Source organism: Balaenoptera musculus, chromosome 11, assembly GCF_009873245.2.
Source record: "Balaenoptera musculus isolate JJ_BM4_2016_0621 chromosome 11, mBalMus1.pri.v3, whole genome shotgun sequence".
Classification (NCBI taxonomy): Eukaryota; Metazoa; Chordata; class Mammalia; order Artiodactyla; family Balaenopteridae; genus Balaenoptera; species Balaenoptera musculus.
Window position 1 is genome coordinate 50,541,172 of NC_045795.1, and position 25,463 is coordinate 50,566,634.

Genomic DNA, 25,463 nt, shown 5'->3' on the forward strand with positions numbered 1-25,463 from the left:
GGCTGGCCTGTTGGTCCAAGGAAGATGCAAGACATGCAGGCGGGAGACCCAGACCCTCCTCCTACCCCCACAGCCGCCGCAGGATGAGATGAAGCTGCTCCAGCCAACTTGCAGACCTCTTAGAATAAACGACTGCTGCTTTAAGATACTGGGTTTTTAGACAGTCCTCAGTAATGCTCAGAGCATCACTGTCACACAGAGAGGCGCACAGAGCACCCATGCCACTTCCCTATAGAGAGAGGAAATTGCTTAAATCTCTCAGGAGACACTGCAGGTTTTTGCAATTGAAATATGAACAGGGAGTAAAGAAGGAGAGATTATCCAAACCAGAGATCACAAACTCTGATGCTTCTAGTGGCCAAGCAAGTGAGAAAATAATAACTAATAAAACTCATAGAGCATGTGGCATATGCCAGGCACCATCCTGGGTGTTTTACAAATATCAATTCATTTAATTCTACTAACAGTTGTTTGAGTTCGAAGCTGTTGTTACTTCCATCTTACTGGGATGCAATGGAGGTAAAGAAAGTTTTAGCAACTTGCCCAAGTCACAAAGCTTGTAAATGGTGGAGCTAACTTTTGAGTCCCGGCTATTAGCGTTCTGTGCCACAGTAAAATAGGCTCAACAAAAACCAGGGGGCATGGAGGGCACTGTGGGTCTCCAGAGTCAGGCATCACCATGTTCAGTGCCTTGTCACCAGGTGGGACTCAGAGCACTCTAATCTTTTGAGAGAAACCACGAATCTAGATTTTTGATGGTCTCCCTATTTTAAAATATTTGGAATGTTTAAATGTTTGATTTTTTAAAACACAATCCAGGTTAACCCAATGGAGCTCAGGCCCAACAAATCACATTTAAAACTACATTTGGCCATGGCCTGCCGTCCACACACACTGGTCCAAGCTTAGCAGCAGAGTCCTGCTCTGGTGGCAAGCACCCAGCACCTGTATCTCAAGAGCTTTTCTAGTGTCGTTGAAAGTGGTTTCAAAACATTTGTCCTTACGCTACAAGAAGGCAGCAATGACGGTGCTTCCACATCACCTTTACCTGTACGTCTTTCCACCAGCCCCACATTCTCACAGACTGTCTTTTCGGGTCCTTGAAGTCACCAGGATCTCTCCCACACCCAGAGATTTGGGCCTGGTGCTCCCTCCTCCTGAATCAATCTTCTCCCCTTTCTTCATTGGGTCTTAGTTGAATGTCACTTCCTCCAGGAAACCTCTGCCAACATCCCTCAGGAACATACTAGGGAACCCTCCCGAGTGCTTCTGGAGCACCGTGTACCTCCCTTTATCCAAAACTAGGTGCACCTGTATTTTATCTGCTTTGTCACTTGGATGTATCTCTCACTAGGTTGGGATGCTGGAGGGCAGAGGGTAGAACTGCTTTGTTGGTAATTCCTAACACATACTAGGTACGGAGAAAATGGTTATTAGATGAAAGAAGGAATACATATATGGAAGAACATCTTTCTATTAGACACCCATGGACACACACACACACACACACACACACACACACACACACACACACACACAGAGCAAGTACCTAGATAAAGCAAGAGCGCGATTAACTTTTTCTTCAAGGCCTAATGTGCCCAGGGCCTTCCAGGTCATCCAGAACTTGAATGCGTCTGGTCTTCTGCTACATTGGATAGACTTGTCTCCCGTGTCATAGCTGACATCATAGAATTTATCCTGTTGGAAGAGGTAAGATGCCTTGGCAGAGTAGCATTTCTTAAGAAGGTCCTTTCGGGAAAAAAAAAAAAGGAAGAAAGACAAACTGTAAGACTGTCCATTTTAGAATGCAGTTGATTTCAAAAACACATGCCCACCAACAAAACCTGTATAATATTCTACCACTTTGTGCCCAAAGTATTTGGTCTCGCTCTGTGACTGCCCTACGTCAGGAACACTAGATGTGTATTAACTTTGAGACACAGATGACCCGTTGTGTTTTCAAAAAAACCAAAAACCCCTCAGAGTTGAGAATGCTAAGCCCATCTTCACAGTTGTATTGATGAGTATTAAGAAGCTTTGAAATGATCATATCATCATCTGTATGACATATGACATCAAGATGGGCCAATTTCTCAAGATGAAAAAAAAAATTTGTCTATAACTCACTCAAGGCTCTGTATTAGAAAAAAAATACCCAACATATTGTACATACTTTATACAATTTCATAGGCAAAAAACTGGGCTTTTAAATCCAAATCCTTTTTTCAATTCATATCCATATTGAAAAGGCCGGAATTGACAGTAACCCAGAGATTAAAAAAAAAAACCTGAGGAAAGAGCTTATGGAAGAGTCAAACAAGAACAAACACGTTTCAACCACCGCTAAACAGCACCTACAATTCCACAGAATTGGGGGTGGGGGGTTGGTCTCACACTGGTTTTATTTGCAACCAAATTCAATTTGCATTTACTGACTGGTTACTTCTCTCTATGATTTACCCTGGGTGACAATTTACCCTGTTTATTACCATTCTAGAGTCTTTACTTTGACCTCAAATTATTAGAGTTTAAGCCCTATTTCCTTCAATGTCATGTGGGATCTAAGAAATCCCAGGTATCCTAGCCCATCCTTCACAGCCCCACAATCCCCTGAGCATCTTCACTCCTAGAGAGTACCCATTAGAACCTTCTGCTTCCCTAGCATAACCAAACTGCTCAACGCCCCTTAATCACTAGATCATGCCCCATTTGTATCTCTGTTCACACAATTTGCTTCTCTTTGTCTCTGTTTTAATGTATTTGACACACTTGAAAGAATAAATGCAGCATATTTATAAGTTGTGAAGTTTACTAACGCTGAACACAGTCGCGTCTCTTTCTCTAGGTCTGCCTTTCCTTTGGGTCCCATCTCAAGTTCTGCTTCCCCTCCAGCTTCTTTATCTGCCCATCCCGTTGGACTCCCTTCTTCTTTTCACATTTGACTGCATTTGTTGCCTTTGCTCCTGTGCTGCCCCTACTAAGTGAGCAGCCCCACATATTTTCTCCTCGTGAGGCCAAGCAGCTTCTTGAGGGCAGGAATCATTTCCTGTCCATGTCCACATCCACAGAACTTAACACCACTGGGCACAAAGACCCTCACTAAGCAGTTAGGGTGAGGACACCACCTACCATATTCTGTACTTCTCCCACATCCCCCTGACATTTAGTATGAACAAAATAAACACAGATACAAGAACTTCTCATTTGGTGCATCTTCCAAACTTTAACAATGCAGAACCATCAGTGCTGTACAGGAAGCTACGGAGAAACTCCCCACGAGTCGCGGAAGTCCTAGAAAATGATCCCTCCTGAAGAAAGAATGTATTACATGCCTCATTTGAGTGATCAACATGTACTTAAAGAATAAGGAGAAAATCTCAAGTATCACATTCCAAACAAAAGCACATATTTGTTGTCTTAATAACAATACTGTCTTGCGTGGACACTAATCTGGGTATTATATGCTCCAATACCAGAAAGTATGATTCTATACTATGTAAAAAATGATACACCAACTATAGTCAAGAACTCCAAAATCTGGCTCATCCAGTATCCAAAAGTAAACTGATTTTAAAATAATAAAGGAATACTAGTAGGCCTTCAGCCTGGCTCTGATGGGTAATATTGGTAGACACAGGGGAAGAGGAGATTGCCCCGACCTGGTCATTAAGGTAGAAAAAGCCCTTATTCTTTAATCTTTACTATAATTCTATCATCAATCTCTCAACTCTGATCACAGCTGCCACCACTGCATCTCCCTACCCTCAAAGGTCAGGAAATTTGGTTACTGCTTCCATAGCAACTACAGCCTGACCATATATTATAACATTAAAAAATCACTGCAGTTTAAGGACAAAGCACGCGCGTGCGCACGCACATGCGTGCGTGCACACACACACACACACACCACACACTTGTACTTGCATCATGATTATAAATTTACTTTCATCAACCATGAAAGATTCAAAAAATTCCCAAAGCAGATGAACTTTGGACATGTCTTGGGCAAGTTTCAGTGCCTTCTGCTAGTGACTGAAAGGGAGAGGAAGCCCATCCGTTAGAGGAAGACAAATGGCATCATCACAGACAAATGGAGAAGCGAAGAGCCCAGAAAGCATATCGCACGCAGAATGAGTGATTACCCTGTAGTCATGACACTGTTGATCTCGTTGCACTGAAAAATCCTCCTGTCTTGTGAAGGTTTCATAAAGAACAACTAAAAATATTTCGATATTTACTTTATCAAAATAAATGAAAACTTTCCTCCCAAAGTCCCTGCTTTGCATTTTACTTTCTATCTTTGTATTAAAATGGATGAACTGTCCTTAGTTTTAAGATAGACATCAACTAAGAGAAGATGTTCAGATCTCCAGAGAAAACATTTTAGAATAAGTGTGGTAAAAGTTAACATTTTTGAAAACATTTAATTAGTCACTGCTGTGCTATCAAAGAGAAGGACCATGTTCATCTTGCTCATCTTTATATTCTTAATCCTAGCAGGACAGTAAATACTAGTTATCCAAATTCTAGAAAGAAGTATTCAATGAGAATGCCAATTGCTCCATATTGTGATAGCGTCTCAAACAGTTCTCAGGAATTAGGAGACATTGGGTTAGGATACACACAGTGACAAGTGAAAGAAATGCAATCAAAGTAACTTAAGCAAAAGGGAGAATTTTTATAGGTGCATATATTTAACAATCCAGTCATATATAACCTTCAGGCACAGTTGGATCCAGGATTAAATCTGCAATCTGTCTTTTTCCTCTTGTTCTGTTTTCTTCTGTATTGGCCTCACTCCTAAAGCAGAAAGCTGGGAGGAAGCCTTGGAACAGTGTCTTCCAGTAGGACCTGTGAGCCCAGGGGGAGGCTCTGTTTAGAGAGTGATGAGAAACGTAAAAGAGGTAGCCTTGGCTGGTGACGCTACCCAAGCCAAGAGACCACTGGCCTCCCAGCCTCAATCTCTTCTGAAGCCAGTGGGCAAGGGAGCCCAGGAAATGTGGTTCCCAGCAGTCAGGTCCCTTGCAGAGCAAAGCTAAGGAAAACTGGAGAATGAATTATACAGTAAAGAGAAGTGACAAATGACAAGCACACTACATGAGTGCAAAAACCACGACACTCCTTTTCACCTAGCATGTAACAGTCATGACCAGAGCTAACATTTATGGAGTCCTTACTGTGTGTCAGGCACTGTGTGTGCATGAACTCATAAATCTCGTAACAACCCAAAGAGGCAGTTCTATTATTTTTCAATGCCATTGCACATGTGTGGAAACTGCAACCCGGCGAGGTTCAGTTAATGACGTAAGATCATGTAGCTACTGAGTGGCAGAGCTGGGTTTCAAACCGAGGCTGCTAGGATTCAGGGCGTGAACTCTTTACCCATTATACTCTACTCTCTCTGCACTGGAGCTTAAATATTTGTGGAGGAGAGGGACCTGTGAAAGCTCATGAAGAGTTCTTGAACATGGCAGCAGAGAATATACCACAACAGAGGTCAAAGCAACTCACATCCTGTTTCAGATTCTTACTTTGTTCCTGTAAATACGACTTCTAGTCTTACTAGTGTAATATCTTCTCTGTAAAGCATTTTGAGATTTTTTTCTAAATACCTGTGACTGGTGATACTTAATTTATCACCAAAAACACATCCTGGATTATGAGGTTACGTATTTTCATTGTCAAAATTAGCTAAGCCATCTTTGATATCCATAGGCCAGACCAGATTCTGCAGGCTCTTTCCAAGGAGTCAGTGACTACTCACAGCCCTCACTTCTTGCAATCATGTTTTTCAGCTTAACAAAATCTCCTAAAAACTCTTCCCGTATGGCTTTTCACATAATCTGTCCCATATCACCATTATTTACATGCAAGAAATTGCCTAAATGCCTTAGGAAATGGGTATATTAATCATATTTGTACTAATTAAGTCATTCCAAAATTAGGTGTTGAGAACTTTTATAACAAGCACTATGATGCCAGGAGCTTAGATATATAACCCCAGGGAGGTACAACACATCTAGGCTCATACTTGTTGATCGAATGTGCAAAACTAAATTTAGACTGTGAATAGCAGGAAGGCTTGGTTGCAATCTAGAATACAAAAGTGAATTTTTAACATGATTATAGCTTCTGATGTTGTCTTTATTTATTTATTGAGGAAACATTTTGAGAGCCTGAATATATGCCAAAAGCTGTGCTAGGCACTGGGGCTGTAGTGGTAAATGAGAACGTCACTGTTCTTAAGAACTTTAAGGTGGAAATGGGAACGGAAAAACAGTCAGTTAGAGTACAGAGCAAGACCAGGGGAAAGAGCAAGGTCTAAGGAGCAAGAAGGAAGGTCATCTTTCACTAACTTAGAGGCATTAGAGGCATTAGCACACACCACTCCCATATTTTCTTCTGAAATGTCAATCTTCCTTAAATTCGCCCAAACCACGGGTTAGAATGAGCAGATTCGGAAATGAGGAGGCTGAACTAAAAGACATTTTTAAGAAATGCAACTTAATACTTTTAAGCAGTGATGGTACCTACAGGAGAGGGTAAAGTCAGGCTCAGTGTCTCAAAGAATGTGTAAGGGCTTCTATAAATAGGCAAGAAACATTTGATAGCACAGAGAACGCTTGGCAATACCTCTGCGTGCCCTACACGCATTTAAAAATAGTTCTATCAGGCTTCTCTCTTAGGACAGATGGAGATTTTCTGATCTTCCCCAGGCAACTATCAACATACCTTCTCTGTTAAAGATTATCTAAAACAGTGTTTTTCAGTCTTTGACTACAACCCACAGTAAGAAATTATTTTTCAATAGTGACAGCATCCACTCTAAAATACATGAAACTGAAACAAAAGTTTCTTGATAGAGTATCCATCATTTCTACATGAAATGCATACTGATATTTTCTATTCCATTTTATTCTCACTGTTCATTAAAAGGGAAATAAAACCCTGATGTGACTTACAGTTGACTATATAACTCAAGACCAACTAGTATGGTGGTTCTTAACCCAAGTTAATATTAGAATTATCTGAAGAGTTTTTTGAAAAATAGCAATGCAGGGTCCTTACTCCAGATCAAAAAATCAGAATCTTTGATGTGGGGTAAGGGCAATGCTATTTATTTAAAAAGCTTCCCAGGTGACCCCATTGTGCAGCCATGACTGCAAAGCACTGCTCTGATGGGTCTTGACCTTATGTTGAAAAATCCTGATCTAGAAGTTTTGGAAGGCATTACATTCACATTGAATCTAGAAAACTCTCAAGTGTTGAGTTTTCACCAAAGCATATAAACCAGGGTGATTATCTGCCTTCTTTTTGTGCTGTGAGTGCCAATCATCAAAGTTTTATTTGTGTGTGAATACAAGTGAAGAATGACTTCAGTCCATGCAACTAAATAAAGAGCATACAGGTTCGATATGAATAATGCTGGAGTCTTCATCAGGGGGGAAAATGCTCCGAGCTATGAAACATATGTCCAAGGATTTGGTGTGGATGTGATGTGCAAAAAAATCCCACAACCTTAATCTATTACACTTTTCGATTAGCTAGGTGTTTGTGATGGGGGACAAAGATTCACTTGTTTTTGGAAGCTTAATCATATCAACATGGATACGAGTAAACCTCGCTCACTCAACTGAGATCTTGCATTACTCCCATCTCTGAGTTTCTACAATTCTACCTGATATATATCTATTGTCACCCTTCTTGTTGCAAAAGGGAGTTAAGGCAGCTTACAAAAATACGATATGGTGGGATTAGAAGAGAAAAGGAGGAAGGGGAGGCAAGAGAGCAGGGAAGGTAGGAGGATGAAGGAGGTGGGGAGGAGGGGGAGGAGGAGAAGGAGGGGAGGACACGGGGTCCATTCCGACAGAAAAGGTGATGTGGAAACACGATGAAATGTGGAGTGACATCTGTGCACAAAAGGCACGCCAGGAGAATGAAAGGGGACAGATATTTGCCAAGGTCTCAGCACACCCGGTCCCACAGGCACAGCAAAAGCATCCAGGCGTCACTTGCTGCTTCTGAGCGCTGAGTCTTGACTGTGAACTGTCAAGTACGTCATGCTGCCCCATCGCCTCACTCATCATTCATCTGTAATTTGAGGATAATGACATTGTGTTGCATCCCACCTCCCGGGGATGGATATTCATGGCACAATGTTTAAGTGAATGTCGGGAAGAAAACATTTATTAACCCAAGACATATTTCTTCAGTCTAGATGGCTTAGTTGCCGCTCTCCAAAATAGGTGGACAGACATAGATGGAAATGAGGTCTTTCAAATTGGACAAAACGGACACCGAGCAAGTGTGCTGCTTTGGACGTGAGCTATGAGAGCAATTCTACAGCAGGAGCACAATATTTAACAAAATCAATCTATGTCTCCAGTTTATTGCAATGCTGTTCACAGGGGCACGTTCAGCACCAAGGCTGCCGGCCTACATTTCTAGGAGTTTCAGCATCCTTGAGAGGTCTGGCCTCTGAGGCCTGGAGCACATGTAAGAGATTGATTTTGCACAGGGAAATGCTACCCAGGGGGGCCATTTCTGAAACACTGTTCCCTGATTTTTGTAAAAATCCCATGAAAGGGTTGTTGGAAATTGTTGATATTACCATAACCATGGGCAATCCCACAGAAAACTGGCTTAAATAATAGTTTGAAATGAACTAGGAAGCACTTGGTAAAAACCTCTGAATAGAACCTAGGATGTAGTGAACAAAAGCATTCTTTTCCCAAAGACTCGTGATAAAATACAGAAATGTGCTTTTCCCACTGTACACATGGACATCTGTCCACACAGAAGAATCTGTGCATTCACATGTGCCCTCAATCTGGAGAGAACAAGGAAACAAGAAATGGCATGCACAGGATGCCCAGCACATGGCTGGCAGCATACTGTGCGCTTCTGGACATTCTCTCACTCAAGGTCATATCACTTCTTCAAAATGGGACGTGTCTCCATTTTACAGATAAAATAATGGAATTTCAGAGAAATTATGCGACTTGTCAAAGTCACACAGGGCAGAAGCAGAGGCAGAATTTGAACACAAGTCTTGCTGGGCATCAAGGGCCCTAGGTGGAGGGAGGTATGCACTGAGAAATCGTATTTAAGCCCAGAATTTCCTAGTCAAACTGTGGTCCCAGAGCGTGGGGAAGACAAAGTCCTCTCCTCTGGAGGTTCTAAATCAGGGATGGGCTAACGAGTTCTGTAAACAGCCAGAGAGTAAATATTTTCAGCTTTATAAGCCATGTGATCACTGTCACGGCTATTCAACTCTGGGATTATAGCATGAAAGTAGCCATATGGGATCCTTAAATGACCAGATCACACATTCTCCATTTCGGACTGTTTAGAACAGGTCAGAAATCAGGCAGTAACTGGGGTGAAGGCTTCACCCCGACTCTTACCCCGTATCCTCAAGCCCTCGAGCAGACCTCTGCTCAGAACCTCTAGGAAGGCCCTGTGCGCTGCCAGGTCCAGTGCCCAGAGGCACAGGAACTGCAAATGAACCACAGCTATCTTTCTTCTCCCGGCCTCCCCAAATCCATGAAATTGGTACAGTGATGAGGGACAGCATATCTTCTCTATGATTTCATGTAGCCTTGCACCGATGAATGACATTTTTGGTCCTAAATAATTAGGATAAATGCCCTGAATGTAAGTGATGTCCTGTCTCAAGGATGCCTAAAGCAATGGCGGCTTTGGGGGACATCCCCATGTAGGGAAAGTTAACCCCCACGGGTTCCCATCACTTCATTGTTAAACTCTACAGCCAATATCAGACTCTACAGTACACTGAAGATTGCTGGCTCCATGAAGTTAACCTCACCACCCACCAAGAGTGAGTCAATCCCAAAGCACAATCTTTTTAAATTAAAGAGACATATAAAGAACTTCACTCCCCTGCAGGTTTTCCTCTTGGATTTCAACTGAACCCTTTAAGTGAAAGGCATCCTATAACTCTTATAAAGGGAAAATAAAATCTGTTAAAGTGACTAACCTTCTAACACTTGCTGTTGCTACCTCACTGGTAGAAAACAATCTTTTTCTTATTATATATAAATTCCTGGTTCTCAGTAGTTCTGAAAAAAGTTATGTATTTCATTGAATTTCACTACATCTCTGGCAAGTTGGATATTGAAATGGCACAAAGACGCTGACAATACTCTAAATGCATGCATTGGTATTTCTGTGACTGGGTGTCGAGGGTTTAATCCGCACTATGGTGCTGTCTAAAACTGGTAATAAAACAGAGGAATAATATGCCAAGATAAGATCCAACGGACATATAATAGTGACATGTGCTACTCCGTGACAAGGGCATAATGAAATGTACTGGGGAGAGAGTAGCCTTATAAAAAAGAAGCCGTGAACTTCTTTCTGACAAACTGCTGTGAGCTAGAAACGGTCAAGATGCAATCCATCTACCTTGTTCCATTTCAGTTTCTGGACCAGGTTTAAAACTCAGCAATCCATTAGTAAGTTGTCACAGCAAGAGATGGAAGACATTTATAGTACACAATTTAGGCTCTCTGCCTTGTTCCCAGGGACCCCTTACTTCCCTTCTCTCCCACAGAGATGGTCACATCACACCTTTCCCCTGCCGTATCCCCCTGGTCCCAGCTTACTGGACCAGAGGTGGAGAAGACAAGGGATTTGGAATGAACACTGTGAGATTCTAATTTAGCTTGTGTTCGTCTTTTGGGTAAAGATGTAAACATCATACTGTGAAGTGCCAACTTTTACCTGTCACATGAACTTAAAAACAAATAAAATTGTTATGAATTTCAAAATGATATCACTTTGGATATGCAAAAATGACACTTCACTTTTCTTTCACTGAAAACATTTCTGATTTGGAGCTATGTTTATTTCCAATGCAAACTATTTAATCGGGTCACTTCCAGAAAAATTCAAAGCTCAAACTGAGTGATTTCTCAGACCATGTAGACATAAAACATGGGCAATCGAGATTTTTCCTCTGAGAGTTTTCTTCCTCTTACTTTTTGTTTAACATCGTTGGGACAGTCACAAATGCCGCTAAGGAGGGTTATCAGATAAAATACAAAACCACCTATTAAATTTGAATTATATACAAATTTCATATAAATTCCTAAAACCCAAAATTTTTAGTAAAAGTATTATGCCATGCAATATTTAGGATATACTTATAATAAAATATTACATGTCATTTATCTGAAATTCAAATTTCACTGAGCATCTTATGTTTTCAATTGCTAAATCTGCCGACTGAAGCTAAGGAGGGGACATCTGTTTCTGCAGTGTGGTCACCACTGTCCTTGTGCTGACCACCTGACCATCTCTAGCTCTTTCCAGATGCTCTTTCCTGCTTACGTCTAAAAACCTGCCTTGGGCTGTGGTTGTCAGATCACACGAGTCATGCTCCTTGCTTCTTGACCCTGTTTCCAGGCTCCCTTGTGCCCCCGGTTCATTTTCAGTCACTTTCAGTTGTTCTTCCGACCAGCCACTGTGAAGCCTACAGGAGAACTGGGGGTATCTCAGGCACTCTCATGCCTTGGATATACCCGCTTCCCATCTCTATTTAATTTCTGCTTTCCAGTTGACATGAGAGGTGGGGGAGAAGGGAGACTTCCCAAATCTCTGAGCCTCACCTAGAACTTGGGCCAAGAAAGGAAAGAACCACATATTCTATTTACAGGGAAGTTCTGGTTTTTCTTGAACCCCCTGGGTTTGCTTATTCATATTTAATACTTGGTTCTTCTTCAAACACTCTTCTCCCCTCCCCAAACTTGAGGACTCTTTATCTGCTTGGGAAAGAAAATGCAAACTAAAAGTGGATTCTGGATGATAAGATGTCCTTTCAACTTTTGAGTTTAAAAGGTAAAAATTCATCACTCTTGATCTCTGCTTTCATTTTGATTATCTGACTACAATAAAACAAACCAGAATTTCATAACACATCTTAAGCACTTGGGAAGTTAAAATTACTTTTATAAATCACCGTTGGCTCGAAGAGTAAATCAACACTGTGATTATAGATTAATTGGGAAATAATTTAAATGAGAATACTCCAAAACAAAATTTAAGGAGCTGAGCCAAAACTGCCCTCAAATGTAAAATAACATTTTTACAGAACAAAAACATAAAGAAGCAGGAGTAAATGAGTAACAATTAAATAAACAATAAAGATGTGACGTGAAAAAAAAATGCAAGAAGTGATTCTTATGGAGAGAAGATAAGGTAAGCAAACTAAGAAAAAATATTTTAAAAATTAAGACTTCAGGCAAGGAGATAAGGTAAAAATTAGATGAAAATGATGAAATGATATAGATTCTACTAATATACTTGAAAATCTCAATAAAATGTATTAGATATTTGAGAAAATGTTCTTGAAATTGATCAAGCAGAGCATGAAATTCTTAACAGTTGAATAAAAATGGGAAAATAAAGAATTATCTCCCTCCAAATTTCTGAACAAGAGTTTTATGATTGAGTTTTCTCACCATTTCTAAAAGCTGATGATCTCTATGCTCTCATAATTATTCTAAAACAAATAAGACAGTTGAAAGCTGACAGTCAAAGTACAATCTAACCAAGATAACATGCACACACACTCGCGTGCATACACATACACAGAGTAGATTAATTGTATGTATATAGAGGCCAAAATCTAAGTACACAAATCCATTAATACATTAAAGCAATTTACTGCAACTAAATGAGGTTAATCAGTAATGTAGAAAATCAATGAACACACATCTAACTTTGTTCAGGAGTAAAATGATAGAACTACCTTATCAGATATTAAAAAGGAATATGGTAAAATTCAATACTCATTCCTAGATCATTTCTCAAGAGGACTTATACAGAATGTATATCTTAAGGCAACTTTAATAAAATCACAAAGAAGATAAAAATGCCTTCTATTTACTATTATTACTGAACATATTTTTGGAAATTTTATCAGTGCATTATAATTGCAACTGATATGAAGCAAACAAAATATATTAGAATATTAGACAGCAAACAAAATTACAGTTATATACTAATATTATTATATATTTATAAAATGCAAGAGAATAACTTGAAATCCCTCAGAACTAATATGAAATCTGGTAAGATAATGGTGGTCATAGTTAAACAAATGAATAATTTTAAATGAAGATTTTATAAGCCCAAGTGCCTCTGTTTTTTAGATAATGAGAGGGGGTAGGAATGGGTAAAGAAAGGAGATGCTAGTTATAGAAGCAAAATACATGAATCTATATCAACGCAGATACAGTAACATAATATTCATCTATCAAGAAAATTTTAAATGATTTAACTTTGACTGGTGGGTACGAGTAATTTTTATATGCCTCATTATGCCTGATACTATGCTATTTTGATCCTATATTGCTTTAAAAATGGAAAGAAAATACCAATAACTGATATTTTAAAGGTCACCTCTGTTTCAATTAAGTTTTCTAGACCAGCTTCTTCAGCAGAGTTGTTCTTTCACTTGATCTACATTTCCAAAACACCTGCTTTTTACTCTATTACATAAATACAGGTATTATATTTTAATTATTTGCTTAAAATTTGTTTCTCACTAACCCTTGAGTTCACTTATGATAGGGAGCATGTCTTACTCAACTAACACATAAGAGGCTGCACACATTTGCAGGTGGAATGAAAGGGTGAGTAAATTAACGAATGCTCATCCCCACTGGCAGCACTGAACAGCAGCTGATTATTTTTTTTTTTTTAATTTTTTTTTTTTTTTTAACTTTGGGTTTATTTATTTATTTATTTTTATGGCTGTGTTGGGTCTTTGTTTCTGTGTGAGGGCTTTCTCTAGTTGTGGCAAGTGGGGGCCATTCTTCATCGTGGTGCGTGGGCCTCTCACTATCGCGGCCTCTCTTGTTGCGGAGCACAGGCTCCAGACGCGCAGGCTCAGTAATTGTGGCTCACGGGCCCAGTTGCTCCGCGGCATGTGGGATCTTCCCAGACCAGGGCTCGAACCCGTATTCTCTGCATTGGCAGGCAGATTCTCAACCACTGCGCCACCAGGGAAGCCCGCAGCTGATTATTAAAAGGCCAAAGCCTGACATATATCAATGTTGGTAATAAAAGACAAGATGAACTTGAAATGCTCTTACTGAAAATAACAAGAAAGGCTGGAAAAAAACATAAAAACTGCATCTAATAGAAAGCTTAGCAGACCTACACAAGGCAGAAGTAAACTTCTGGGAGGTACAGGAAAGGAGTGGAGCTCAGAGGTGAGCCAGAGATGCTTCCACCCCAGGGGCATGTTAAGATTCAGAAGGGCAGCTGCAACAAGAGCTAGAGTGGGGAGAGGTGAGGGAAGGGGGAGTGTGGCCTCCACGTGTGGGGACCTGGAGTATCACCATCACTTTTCCTCCTAGCAGGCATTTCATGGGCTTCAGGAAACAGAGTTCAAAGGTGGTCAATGTAACAAGAGCACTAAAGCAATCCTTTCTCTTGTTTAGGACCCAAAGGTCTCCACTGTAAAGAGAGGTCAAGACTATACTCTGAAGATCCAAAGAATCTTTAAGTGCTGGTCCTGGACTGCTAATCCCCCCCAGATGCCCAGAGAATGAAAATAAAATCCTCTGTAAAGAAAGACAGCTTCACTTCTAGTTTCAAATTATTCCTGAAGGTAAATTTTTAAATAAAATATTCAGTAAACCATCAAGGATTGTAAGGTACCTCTCTAGACAATATGAGAGCCAGGACTCACAGACTTGAGAAACAATAGGCATAGCACTTGTGGGAATCCAGAAACTAGAGTTAGCAGAGGCAGACTGTGAATCTATGTTCAGAACGTTCATGGAGATAAAAGCTGATCTTAAAAATGTCAACAAGAACCTAGAGACCTTCTATATGTAAAAAAGATTCAATTTGATGCTACGAAACCAGAAAGACAATAATAAAGTAAGAACCCAAGGGTTAGTGTTAATAGCAGATTAGACATAGCTGAAGAGAGAATTAGTGAATTTCAAATGGGCCCTAAAAATTATCCACAAGGAGACAAGGAAAGACAGTTATGAAACTTACAAACTAGAGTAAGAGAAGAAACAGTAAGAAGGTTTAATATGCATTTAATTGGAGTGTCAGAAAAGAAAGGAGACAAGGTCGATAATTAAATGGAGAATTTTTAAAACTTATGAAACATGTCAATCTTCAGATTCAAGAAGCACAATGGAGTCTAAGCAAGAAAAACCAAACAAAATATATATAATAACATTATAGATAAATGGCAGAAAATTAAAGAAAGCTAGAAAATCTTAAAGGAAGACAGAGAAAGAAGTTATTTTGCCGCCAAAGGAATGACAGTTAAGTAGTTAACTTTCTAATACACAATGCCAAAAGACAAAAAAAAAAAAAATCATTAAAGTTCTAAAGGAAAATTCCTGACAGAATTCTATCCCCAGAAAAAAATGAAATAAAGACATTTTCAAAGAAGCAAAGTGTAATAGAGTATGCCACCTTTTGATTCATTAAGAAATTCCTAAATATGATCTTCAAGAAAAAGGAAAATTATACCAGATGGCACCTCTGGGACATAGCAAGCAATGAAGACATGTACACAAAAATGTTTGTAGCAAAATTTTGTAAAATCCCCGAATTAGAATAACTCAAATGTTCATCAACAGCAAAATGGATAATCAAATGGTGATTTGCTCATGTGGAATAGTATAAAGCAGAAAATGAATAACCCTGTGACTGTGCAACTCGTGAATGAATCTTACAGACGTAAGGTAAGTTTGAGTAACAACAGTAACAAAGCCAAACCAAGGGGCTTCCCTGGTGGCGCAGTGGTTGAGAATCTGCCTGCCAACGCAGGGGACACGGGTTCGAGCCCTGGTCTGGGAAGATCCCACATGCCGCGGAGCAACTAGGCCCGTGAGCCACAATTGCTGAGCCTGTGCGTCTGGAGCCTGTGCTCCGCAACAAGAGAGGCCGCGACAGTGAGAGGCCCGCGCACCGCGATGAAGAGTGGCCCCAGCTTGCCGCAACTAGAGAAGGCCCTCGCACAGAAACGAAGACCCAACACAGCCATAAATAAATAAATAAATAAATAAATAAATAAAGCCAAACCAAAAAATACATACTGCATGATTCCATTTACATAAATTTCAAAAGGCAAGAGTAAACTATATTATTTGAGGATGCATAACTACAAAGCAAAACTAAAGAGAAAAGTTAAAAAGTCAGTAACAGGAAGGAGCACATAGGGGATTCCTGGGTTTCTGTTCTTTGTTTTAATCTGTGTGGGAATCACCTGATTATTCTTTTTAAAAAAATGAATTAAATAAATGCATTTCATGCATATTTTATATTTTCCTTATATTTCATAATAATTAATTGAAAAAATATCAGTATCTTCTAAACTCCCAAATAGCCCTTAGAATGAACTACCAGAGAAGATTCTAATTCCTTTTGCAATTAACAAAACTTCCTAAATTATAATTTTCCATCAGCATCATAGTGACCTAAAGGCAAGTATGTTTGCTGAGTAAATGCACGTGTGCTTGCATGCATGCATTGTATGTAACTTCAATATATAAAATGTGGCAATTATTTTACAGAGTTTCTGTTTTTCTACTCAGTCCACAATTAATTCCTTTATTATATGCCAGTAACAATTTCTGTACAAATTAGTGTTTAAGTACAACAGCTAAAAATCTATATAAGATAAATCTATATTTACCACCTCTGAGTTATCTATAAAATTAAAATACTTCTCTTATTCACATGCACTTGTATCTGCATTTTGAATTGCCATGGAAGAAAAACCCACCAAAAAATGGACTCCCTGAAATTATATGGCCTTGAAACAACAAAGCTAGAAAGCTTAATTAGGAGTGTCAGATATGTTTTTAGATATCTTCCTTGGAAAACAACAAATATGACAGCTAGAAATGTGCAAAGGAAAACAAATGGAACGATTTATGCCAAGAAGTCAAAAGGGCCTCAAGCGTCACACCAGAGAGTAGAAATAGAAGAGAAAGCCTTGGTGTAGTGAGTTAATAGTAAAAAATAAAATAAAGGCAAAAGGCAGATGCTTAGAATATTTAAAAAATGCTAAAATCAAATTTTAGCCTACCCACTGAGGCAGGTGTAGCTTGCTACTTATGGCATGCATTTTTCCATTAGCTTCTTTCCAGGTTTTCTTTTATGCCCTAATCCTTATGTTTCTTGTTTTTTTTTTAGATTTTAACTTATGTAATCTTCCTGTATTATGGGACCCTAATCAGTTTTGTTACAAGGTAAGACAGAGAAAATTCAATCTGTAAGTAGAATCCTCTTTTTGGGATATTTTTCAACTGCTAGTTTTTGTGGAATCAGAGATGACAAAAGGACATAAAGGTAGAATTTCCTATTTCTTCCCTCTTGGTCATTTCTTAGCAAATCTGAAGTTTTCTGTGATGAATGGCAGAGAAGCAAATGTTGCAGTCCCATAGACATGGGATGGCTGTTATGAAGAACGAATTCTTTACCTGGAAGGATATCAGAGAAATTCCCATATTCTTTGGGTTCTCCAGAAATTGACAGGCAGATGATATTAAATGCAACCATGGGCAGCACCCCAACTCACTCAAGTCAAACTGATGAAATAAATGTAGCTCAATCAGTAGGACCAGGTGGCAGCCACCCAAAGGTTTGAAGGAACTCAAGGATGAAATTGGAAAACTGTTGGCCAAGATGCTTGATCTAGCATTACAAACAGCCACCACCGTCACCCTGGCAGATTGTGAATGTCATTCTGTTCATTAGAAGGGGTCAAGAGAGGACCCGGGAGCCCTGGAAAAGCAAGCTTCTCTTCCGCTTGTCCAGTATCCAATAAAGCACAGCATCATTAGACACTGGAACAAAAATAACTTTCTAGGGGAAAGACAATATGGTTTCTGCAAAAAGGAAAGCATGAGTCACTGATTTATTATTGGTCTCTGAGGCACGTAGATAAAAGGCCAAATGTTGGCACAGTTTAGGGTAGACTTTTTCTAATCACCAACATGAAATGGGATGTAAGGAGATAATGGACATCTCAAACCATATGGATAAGACAAGCAATTTCTACACTCCCTCAAAAAAAAACCTCTATGTACTAGCAAGAAGGGATGCTCTGAGACTTGAAAGAGATCAGGTTGTGGTGATAAAGGATCTACTGCAGGTAACAAATTTAAAATATTACCATTTGAGAGCATTGGAAAAAGATACAAAGTAAGTTCACTCCAGGAAACATTTTTATTGAGCATGAATGGAGTGTCAGGCTTTGTACTAAGTAGTGGGAGTACAGCAATGAACAGACCCTTTCTGCTCTCCAGTTACTCACAGTCTACCATATAGATGATTCCAAGAACCAAGGGATAGGTTCTCTGCTGGGACTTGTGCCCATTTATGACATGATGGCAACTATCGACTGGAATCAGATAGTACAATCATGATCATGCAATAACACATCCCTCAGAGCTGCAGTTCACCAAGGAGTTAATATACTAGGCTATATGATGCATGGTTCTAAAACAAAGTACAAATCCCCTTGTTAAAATTAATGACAATTGCAATACGAACCCAGTAAATCCTAAAACCCAATTTATTGGTTTGTTCAGTGGAGAAAGATATGCTGGGTTTTGAACACAAGCAATTCTAACATTAATTATTATCTCTCTTTACCTCATGGGGAAGGAAAGCAGACAATATACCATGTGAAGTTTTTTTAATGTGATGCATATATATATATATATGCACAAATTTCTAAAAGCCTCATGAAAAAATTAACTTTTTTCATTATAATTAAAAAAAAACAGCAATTAAAAAGAAAATGGGCTATTTACCAACCACGAATTTGTTGAGCTCTGCCAGTGTTATGAAATTCTCAACCTCGCTGAAAAGCTGGAGAATTTTCTGAGCTCAGGCAAGAGTCTCCAAGATCTGGAGAATAATTTCGGCAGCCTCAAGCCGAGGAGACTGATGTCTCTCCTTCAAGTCAAATGTTTCTTTTTTTCTAATCAGTTTTAAACACTGACCTTCCCCCTTTTCTGTTCCATTAGCTAGGAGGCTGTCATTCCAAAGAAATGTATAATGTACGTGTGTAGGGAAGTGTGAATGTTCTCTGGAATGGGAGAAAAGAAGTTTTTGATGATCAGATTGTTCAGTATTTTCAAATCATCTAACGGCACTTCCATAGGAACTCCATGAAGAAAAATGAGAGCTGAAAAAGAAATCCTCACCAAAGCAGACACAGTTTGTCCTAGTTTCTCTGATAAGCCATGTTCTCTCCCTTTTTTTATTTTTTTGCACATTTTTTTAATGGCATATAATAGTTGTCCTTTGCAATATCAATGATCATTCAGGATAAAAATTTAAGTGGGTCTGAGAGAGAACACATTTCTCAGGTGTGGTATCCCAGTGAAAAATTCCTGCCTTCTCTTGGGGAACCACACTGGGAGATGGTATGAGTCTCCTTTTCCATTTTTTCTCCATGCATAGCAGTGCCAGGCCCACAGTATACCTTCAATGAGTGTATACTGAATGAACTCCCTGCTCCTCTTCTTCCTGCTACTTCTTCTAAAGAAAAACTGGGACCATCCTGAGCCTCCTCTAGACTGAAGATGAAAGGGAAAGAATTGCAAGTCTATCTCCAAAGCCTCACATTTGAAACCTAAGTAGCCCAGAATTGCATGTCAGTACCTCCAGCTAAAGAAGATCCCTGAGTAGGAGGAGATACAGTACATCACTGGATAAAATGAGAAGGAAAATGGTTATGTGTCTGTAAGTATGGGTGTACAAATGTCTTGCCTGTCAAATCAACAAAGCTAAAAACCCTTGCTATTTTGACGTCAAAAGCTAACACATACACACTCGCATACTCTGCTAGTGAGAAGGCAAGCAATTTTTTAGAAGGAAAATTAGGAAACAAGTATAAAAAAGCATCATGAAAGATGATCATGGCTCTTCAACTTCTAAGAATTTATTCTAAGGGAAAAATAAAGGATATGCCCAAAGATTTAGCCTCAAAGGTGGCAGCCACATCTATATTAGCCCAAAATCAAAACAATCTAGTTGGTCAGTGGTAAGGAGGTAGCCTAGTTAATTATCAAATATCAAAATGATAGAACACCATGCAGCTATGGAAAATGTATACAATGCATATTGACATGGAGCAATGTTCACAATTTTGTGAAACAGAAAAAGCATGCTAAAATCAAAATATGTTTTTATGTTAGATAAATACATATATGTACATTTAAATATATAAATATGCCTAAGAAAATATGCATCTTCAGATATTTGTAAAGGGCATCTTTTTTCTTCATCCTTCTCCCTATCTGAATTTTCTGATTCTGGTCTATGATGTAGGTGAATTACTTCTGAAATAAACATATAAAAATGGACATAATAAAAAACGTCCTTAGTATCTACATAATTTTTCTAAGAAAAAAAATGTCCCTTTAATTATCTATAGCTGCTAGGTTAAACAGGAAGTCCTTGTGAGTTAATATTGGATGATGATGATAAATAGAAATAGAGAGGAATTATTTATTCTCAAAAAGTCATCTGATTAGCATTTTTCATGTTCTCATATATCTGTTAGATTTTTTTTTAACTAAATAGTTCTTCCAGTAAACACTAAAAGTCAAAAAGCCAATACTGAGATTTTTCTCCATCTATGCATCTGATTCTTAGACTGTATTGCCTTTTATTTTAGATCAAAGCATCAAAATTGTCCTGGATCCAAAGCAACCACGTAGACCCAGCATTTACATCTGAAGTCAACCTATTTCTAATCACAGATTTTTTTTAAATCCCTGATTTTGTTTTTATCCCTATCATGCAGAGTGTTAGTGATGGTATGACTTGGAGAGCAACAGCTCTTTGTTATGGAAGCAGTCTTCTTTATGGATACAGGAAATTAAAAATGTGAACAAACGCCACCAGCTAGTCAAACAGGAAAACAGCATTGTGAATGCTGGGGCTTTGAAGGTACAATTAGGGAATTAGTTTTTCCCTTAACAGAAGTATGTTCACTAAGTAATTTGCTTGCTTTTAACTAGAGTTACCCGCTTCCATTAACTGGAGAAATAAGCCCAAATAAAAATCACTATTCATCAATTGCCTGCTGGAGGCATACTCAAGCCTTGTGTTAGGACCAAGGCAATAAAGCTCATCAACTAGCATTTTAATCATTGTTACCTCAGAGCTCTCAGAAGGAATAATTTGGGGTAGGGGAGAAAGTGGAAACTCCTAGTTATTGCTGATATGAAGGCAGATATTTCTGAGGATTTTAAATTTACTGAATCATTCATTTTTCCAGTGGGTTTTTATTTTTTCCTCGTTCAGTGAGTACTTGCTAGGCACGCAGGATACACTGGTGAATATAATGACATGGTCCCTATCTATATATACAGCTTACATTCTAAGGGAGGGAACATTAATACATGAGAAATCATAATTACAAATTGTGATGAGCACTTTAGAGGAAGGGAACGGGCTCTGAGAAGGAATAATGGAGAGATGACAGTTACTTGGGTGAGTCAGGAAACTCTTCCTTAAGGAAGTGATACTCAAGCTTTGACACTAAGACAGAGTCACACTCCTCCTAATATGTTTCTCTCTATTTCATTAGCATCACCCTTTCCTGGTCCTCCTACTGTCTCCCTGGCCATTCCAACGCAGCTTTCTCTCTCACTGCTGGTTCCTCCTCTTCTAAACTCAGACTCTGAAGTTTTTCAGGCCTAAGATCTCCATCCTCTTCTCACTACAAAGTTCCTCCCAAGGCAAGCCATTCCACTCTATGACCTCAAGCCATCATCTGCACTCAACAATCCCCTAATATATTTTTCCAGCCCAGAACCCTTTTCCTAGCTTTGGATCCATATGTCAACTGCCTACATGACACCTTCACTTGCATACCGCACAGGAGTCTCAAATTTAACATAGCCCATGCTAAATCAAGATATTTCCCTGTGGAATCTTCTCTTCCTTCAGCAATCTCCATCTCCCTACACAGGACCATTCCCTCAGTTGCTGTATCACTACTCAGGGAGTCAATCATGATGCCTGCTTCCTCCTCATGTCCCATATATAACTGGGAATTCAGCCCGGTCTAGTTGACAGCTAAAATATATCTTGAATTTTATCACACTTTTTCCATACCCTACCATTATCTTGTCTGGATACTGCAAGTTTTTTCTCATCTTGTACCCATTTTTGCCCCCTTTCAATTCATTGTCTTAAATGAAACTCTTTTCTGATTACTCCTTGCTTTTAAAATTCTTCCATTGTTCTGAACATCGAATCATTAAAATGGTTTCTAAGACCCTGCATGATCCATCCACTGCCTAATCTTTTAGTCTCATCTCATGCTGGTCTTAGCATTACTCTCTGTGCTTCAGCAACGATGAACCTCTTTCAGTTCCTAAAATTTAAAAAAGGACCCTCCTTTCTTAAAGACTTTGCACATGCTGCTCCTTCCATCTGGAACTTCTCAGGTGTCCCTGCTTTGTAGTCTGAGTAACACACTGTTCTCTGTCTCAGATAAGAGTGCATTTGGCTTCAAGTAACAGATTACCCAGTAGAAGTAGTTTTAGCAATAAAGACACTTACCACACATATCACAAAAAGTCTGGAAGTGGGCACTTCCATACTAAGTGCAATATTTCAAAACTGTTACCCAAGACTATGCTCTGCCATTCTGTGCATGTTCACTTTTTAATTTAGGGTCATTGCCTTATGGCTACAAAGTGGCTGTCAGAGCTCCCTATATCATGGTCTGACACAACAATGTTTCTGCATTCATGGTAGAAAAGGGGGCAGAAAGCTCTCCTCTTGGGTATAGCACCTCTACCAGAAACTAAAAGCTTTGTTTCACATTTCTCCCTCATCATAGTGGCCATATCTGTGTCATATGGTGACTCTTAGCTGCAAGGGGGGGCTCGTTAGATGAGCATCAGGAGAGAGAAGGAAGGAGGTCGGGACGGCTGGTGAATATATAATCAACAGTGTCCAACACGGTCTTCGGAGCACTTACCAAAATAGTAATCAAACAATTCAATATGCACACTTTGTTCACTGTCTCCTCTGTGAGATTATAAGCTCTTTGACTATGGGGAACGTGTCTGTTTCTAAGCCCAGCATCAGTACTGCGCCCAGCCTATGTAGGAGTCAGTTGGCAGTGGTAGAATGAATGAAAGTACGAAAGAAAACAACAGAGGCAGAAAATAGCTACAAAAGGGACAGAAAACTGCCAACACAGAACTTAAGCCGATGGTCATATCTCATACCTCATGGTTCAATTCTGCATTCCAGGTAATTTGAAAACAGTCTTTCATCAAAAAAAGGCAACTTTTGAAAGTGCTCCATTCTTTGCATCATGAATGCAATTTTCCTAATCTGTTAACTCCTGCCATGTGAGTAGACATGGGTGCTATAGTTTGCATTGAGATCCAGGAATGAATTCTTCAAAAAAATTATTTTAACCACTGTTATATAGTGTTAGATGATCCAGAAAATTTTAAATTGCCTCAAGGACATGAATGTAAATCAATTCTTAGCTAAATCACTCCAAATATCATTCAACAAGAAAAATTTATAAAAGCTAGAAAGTTATTTAAAAGAACAGTCATAAAATTTGGGGTCTAAATTTTCCACTCCTGAGAGCATCACACTAACAGATGAGGATGTCATTCAGATTATCTGATTAGGGAGAAAGCAGATGTAAAATGCCTGGCACATAAAGGATGCTTGGCATGTTTTTGTTCTTATATCTAGACCACAGGAAAACCTGGGTTTACTCCTAACTCTTTCATGTCCTATATATGTAACTGTGGGCAAGCTGAATATGTTCTTTGGTTCATAAATGATACAGTAATCTTTAACCACCTTTCAGTTATAACATGAAGTCACTCTACTATTGAAAAACTTAAATGAATAAAAGTTAAGTGGCATTGAATGCAGTCCATAGTAGCCAACCTAATAAAACATGAAGGAATAGATTCATATTCCCAAGAGTCTCTCTATCTACAGATGCAGAATCTGTTCATAGTTTCTGACGGACATCCTGTTTGGTCATCTCAAAACACAAAGGGCACCAACATGCAAATATCACAAAATTTTTTTAAAGAAAGTTGTAACCATCCACACATACGAGACTAGATTTCAGGTTTTAAATATGGTTGTCATTTGAAATAAAATTCCTTAAAAAGAGAAAATGACTTTAGCATTGGCAAAGGGAGTCCCCTAAGAAAAAAATGTAAACAGATGGCTGAGAAAGATCACCCACATGCTGCACACAGATCTTGAGGAGGCATTTCTAAGAATGAAGTGGCACTTCCCAGCCTGGGCCACGTCCCACAAGGATCCTTATTTAACCCAGAGAAAGCATAGAGTTTCTACCTCTAACCAAGAAGAACTTCAGCCTGCTTGCCTCACAGCAATCCAGACTAGTTTCCAGCTCTCCCCAGTGCTCCAACAGAAGCTAAGTACCGACCACGTGAGACAGGCAATCCCCTAATAAATCAGGGTTTGATGATCAGCCCTGAACCAACATCTTCCCATATAAAGGGGCTGTTAAGCCCCAGCTAAGCATATTAAGCATTCAATTTAATGTATGACACACATCTGCTCTCCTTTCTCAGGGAGGAGAAGTTTCAAGATAATTTAAACCCCAGACTTAAGGGGAAAAAATATCTTGGCAATGTTTAAAACTGAGTTTAAAAATATAATCCAAAAAAATATATATATATATATAATCCAAATGAGGGCGAGAGAGACCATTTTGCTGTAAGTAATGAGATTATATAATACCTAAATCAAATACACAACATTACCTGAGCAGAAGCACTTGTTTCTTTTATCTGGGTCTATTCAACTTTCCTTTTGATTCCATCAACATTTACCAAAGACCGTCATCTACCTCTGGCCCAAGGTATAAAATACAAGCAAAAATGGGTCCTCTGCAAATATGGTAATCTACCCCCATCCATGCCTGATGAAGGCCATAAGAGGAAAACTCACAGATTTGTCTTTTACAAGGAAAGCACAGCACTGAATCCCAGCCATCAGCATCTTGTGTGGATTCCATGCCACAGAATCAGCCCTGTTACGTTAAACAAAGACAAAAACAGGGTAGGGAGGGGAGACTCAATTAGTTTCTACTGGTGGGAAGAATGCTGGTACATTCAGTATTCACGTCCAAGTTAGTGCTCCAAAGGATTCCTTGTGTGAGCGGTTTAAGGAGTTTGGGATTTTTTTAAACCAAAACAATTTCTTAGTTTTTTGCCTGTTTTCAAAATGTCACTTAATTGGGCAAAGGCCAAAGAGAGAGTCCCTTGCCTAAATAAAAGGCACTGTGACTGGGGAAACTACATTTACCTGTGGATGCCGTGCAGAAGCTTGCGGTGCTTCCTTGACATCAAGGCTGAGCCACCCCAGGAAGCCTGTTGAGATATTTATATAACCAAAATGATGTT

General features: G+C 39.2%; 1 protein-coding gene across 1 annotated transcript in view; it reads right to left on the minus strand.

Annotated features, from left to right (window-relative positions):
* GADL1 (glutamate decarboxylase like 1) overlaps positions 1 to 25,463 on the minus strand; it is a 182,415-nt gene that overhangs the window by 93,174 nt on the left and 63,778 nt on the right. The window contains exons 10-12 of the mRNA XM_036870770.1: positions 25,366 to 25,430; positions 25,009 to 25,090; positions 1,550 to 1,749 (exon numbers count right to left, since the gene is read on the minus strand). Of these exons, the coding sequence (XP_036726665.1) occupies positions 1,550 to 1,749; positions 25,009 to 25,090; positions 25,366 to 25,430 (347 nt within the window). The remainder of the gene's footprint in view (positions 1 to 1,549; positions 1,750 to 25,008; positions 25,091 to 25,365; positions 25,431 to 25,463) is intronic.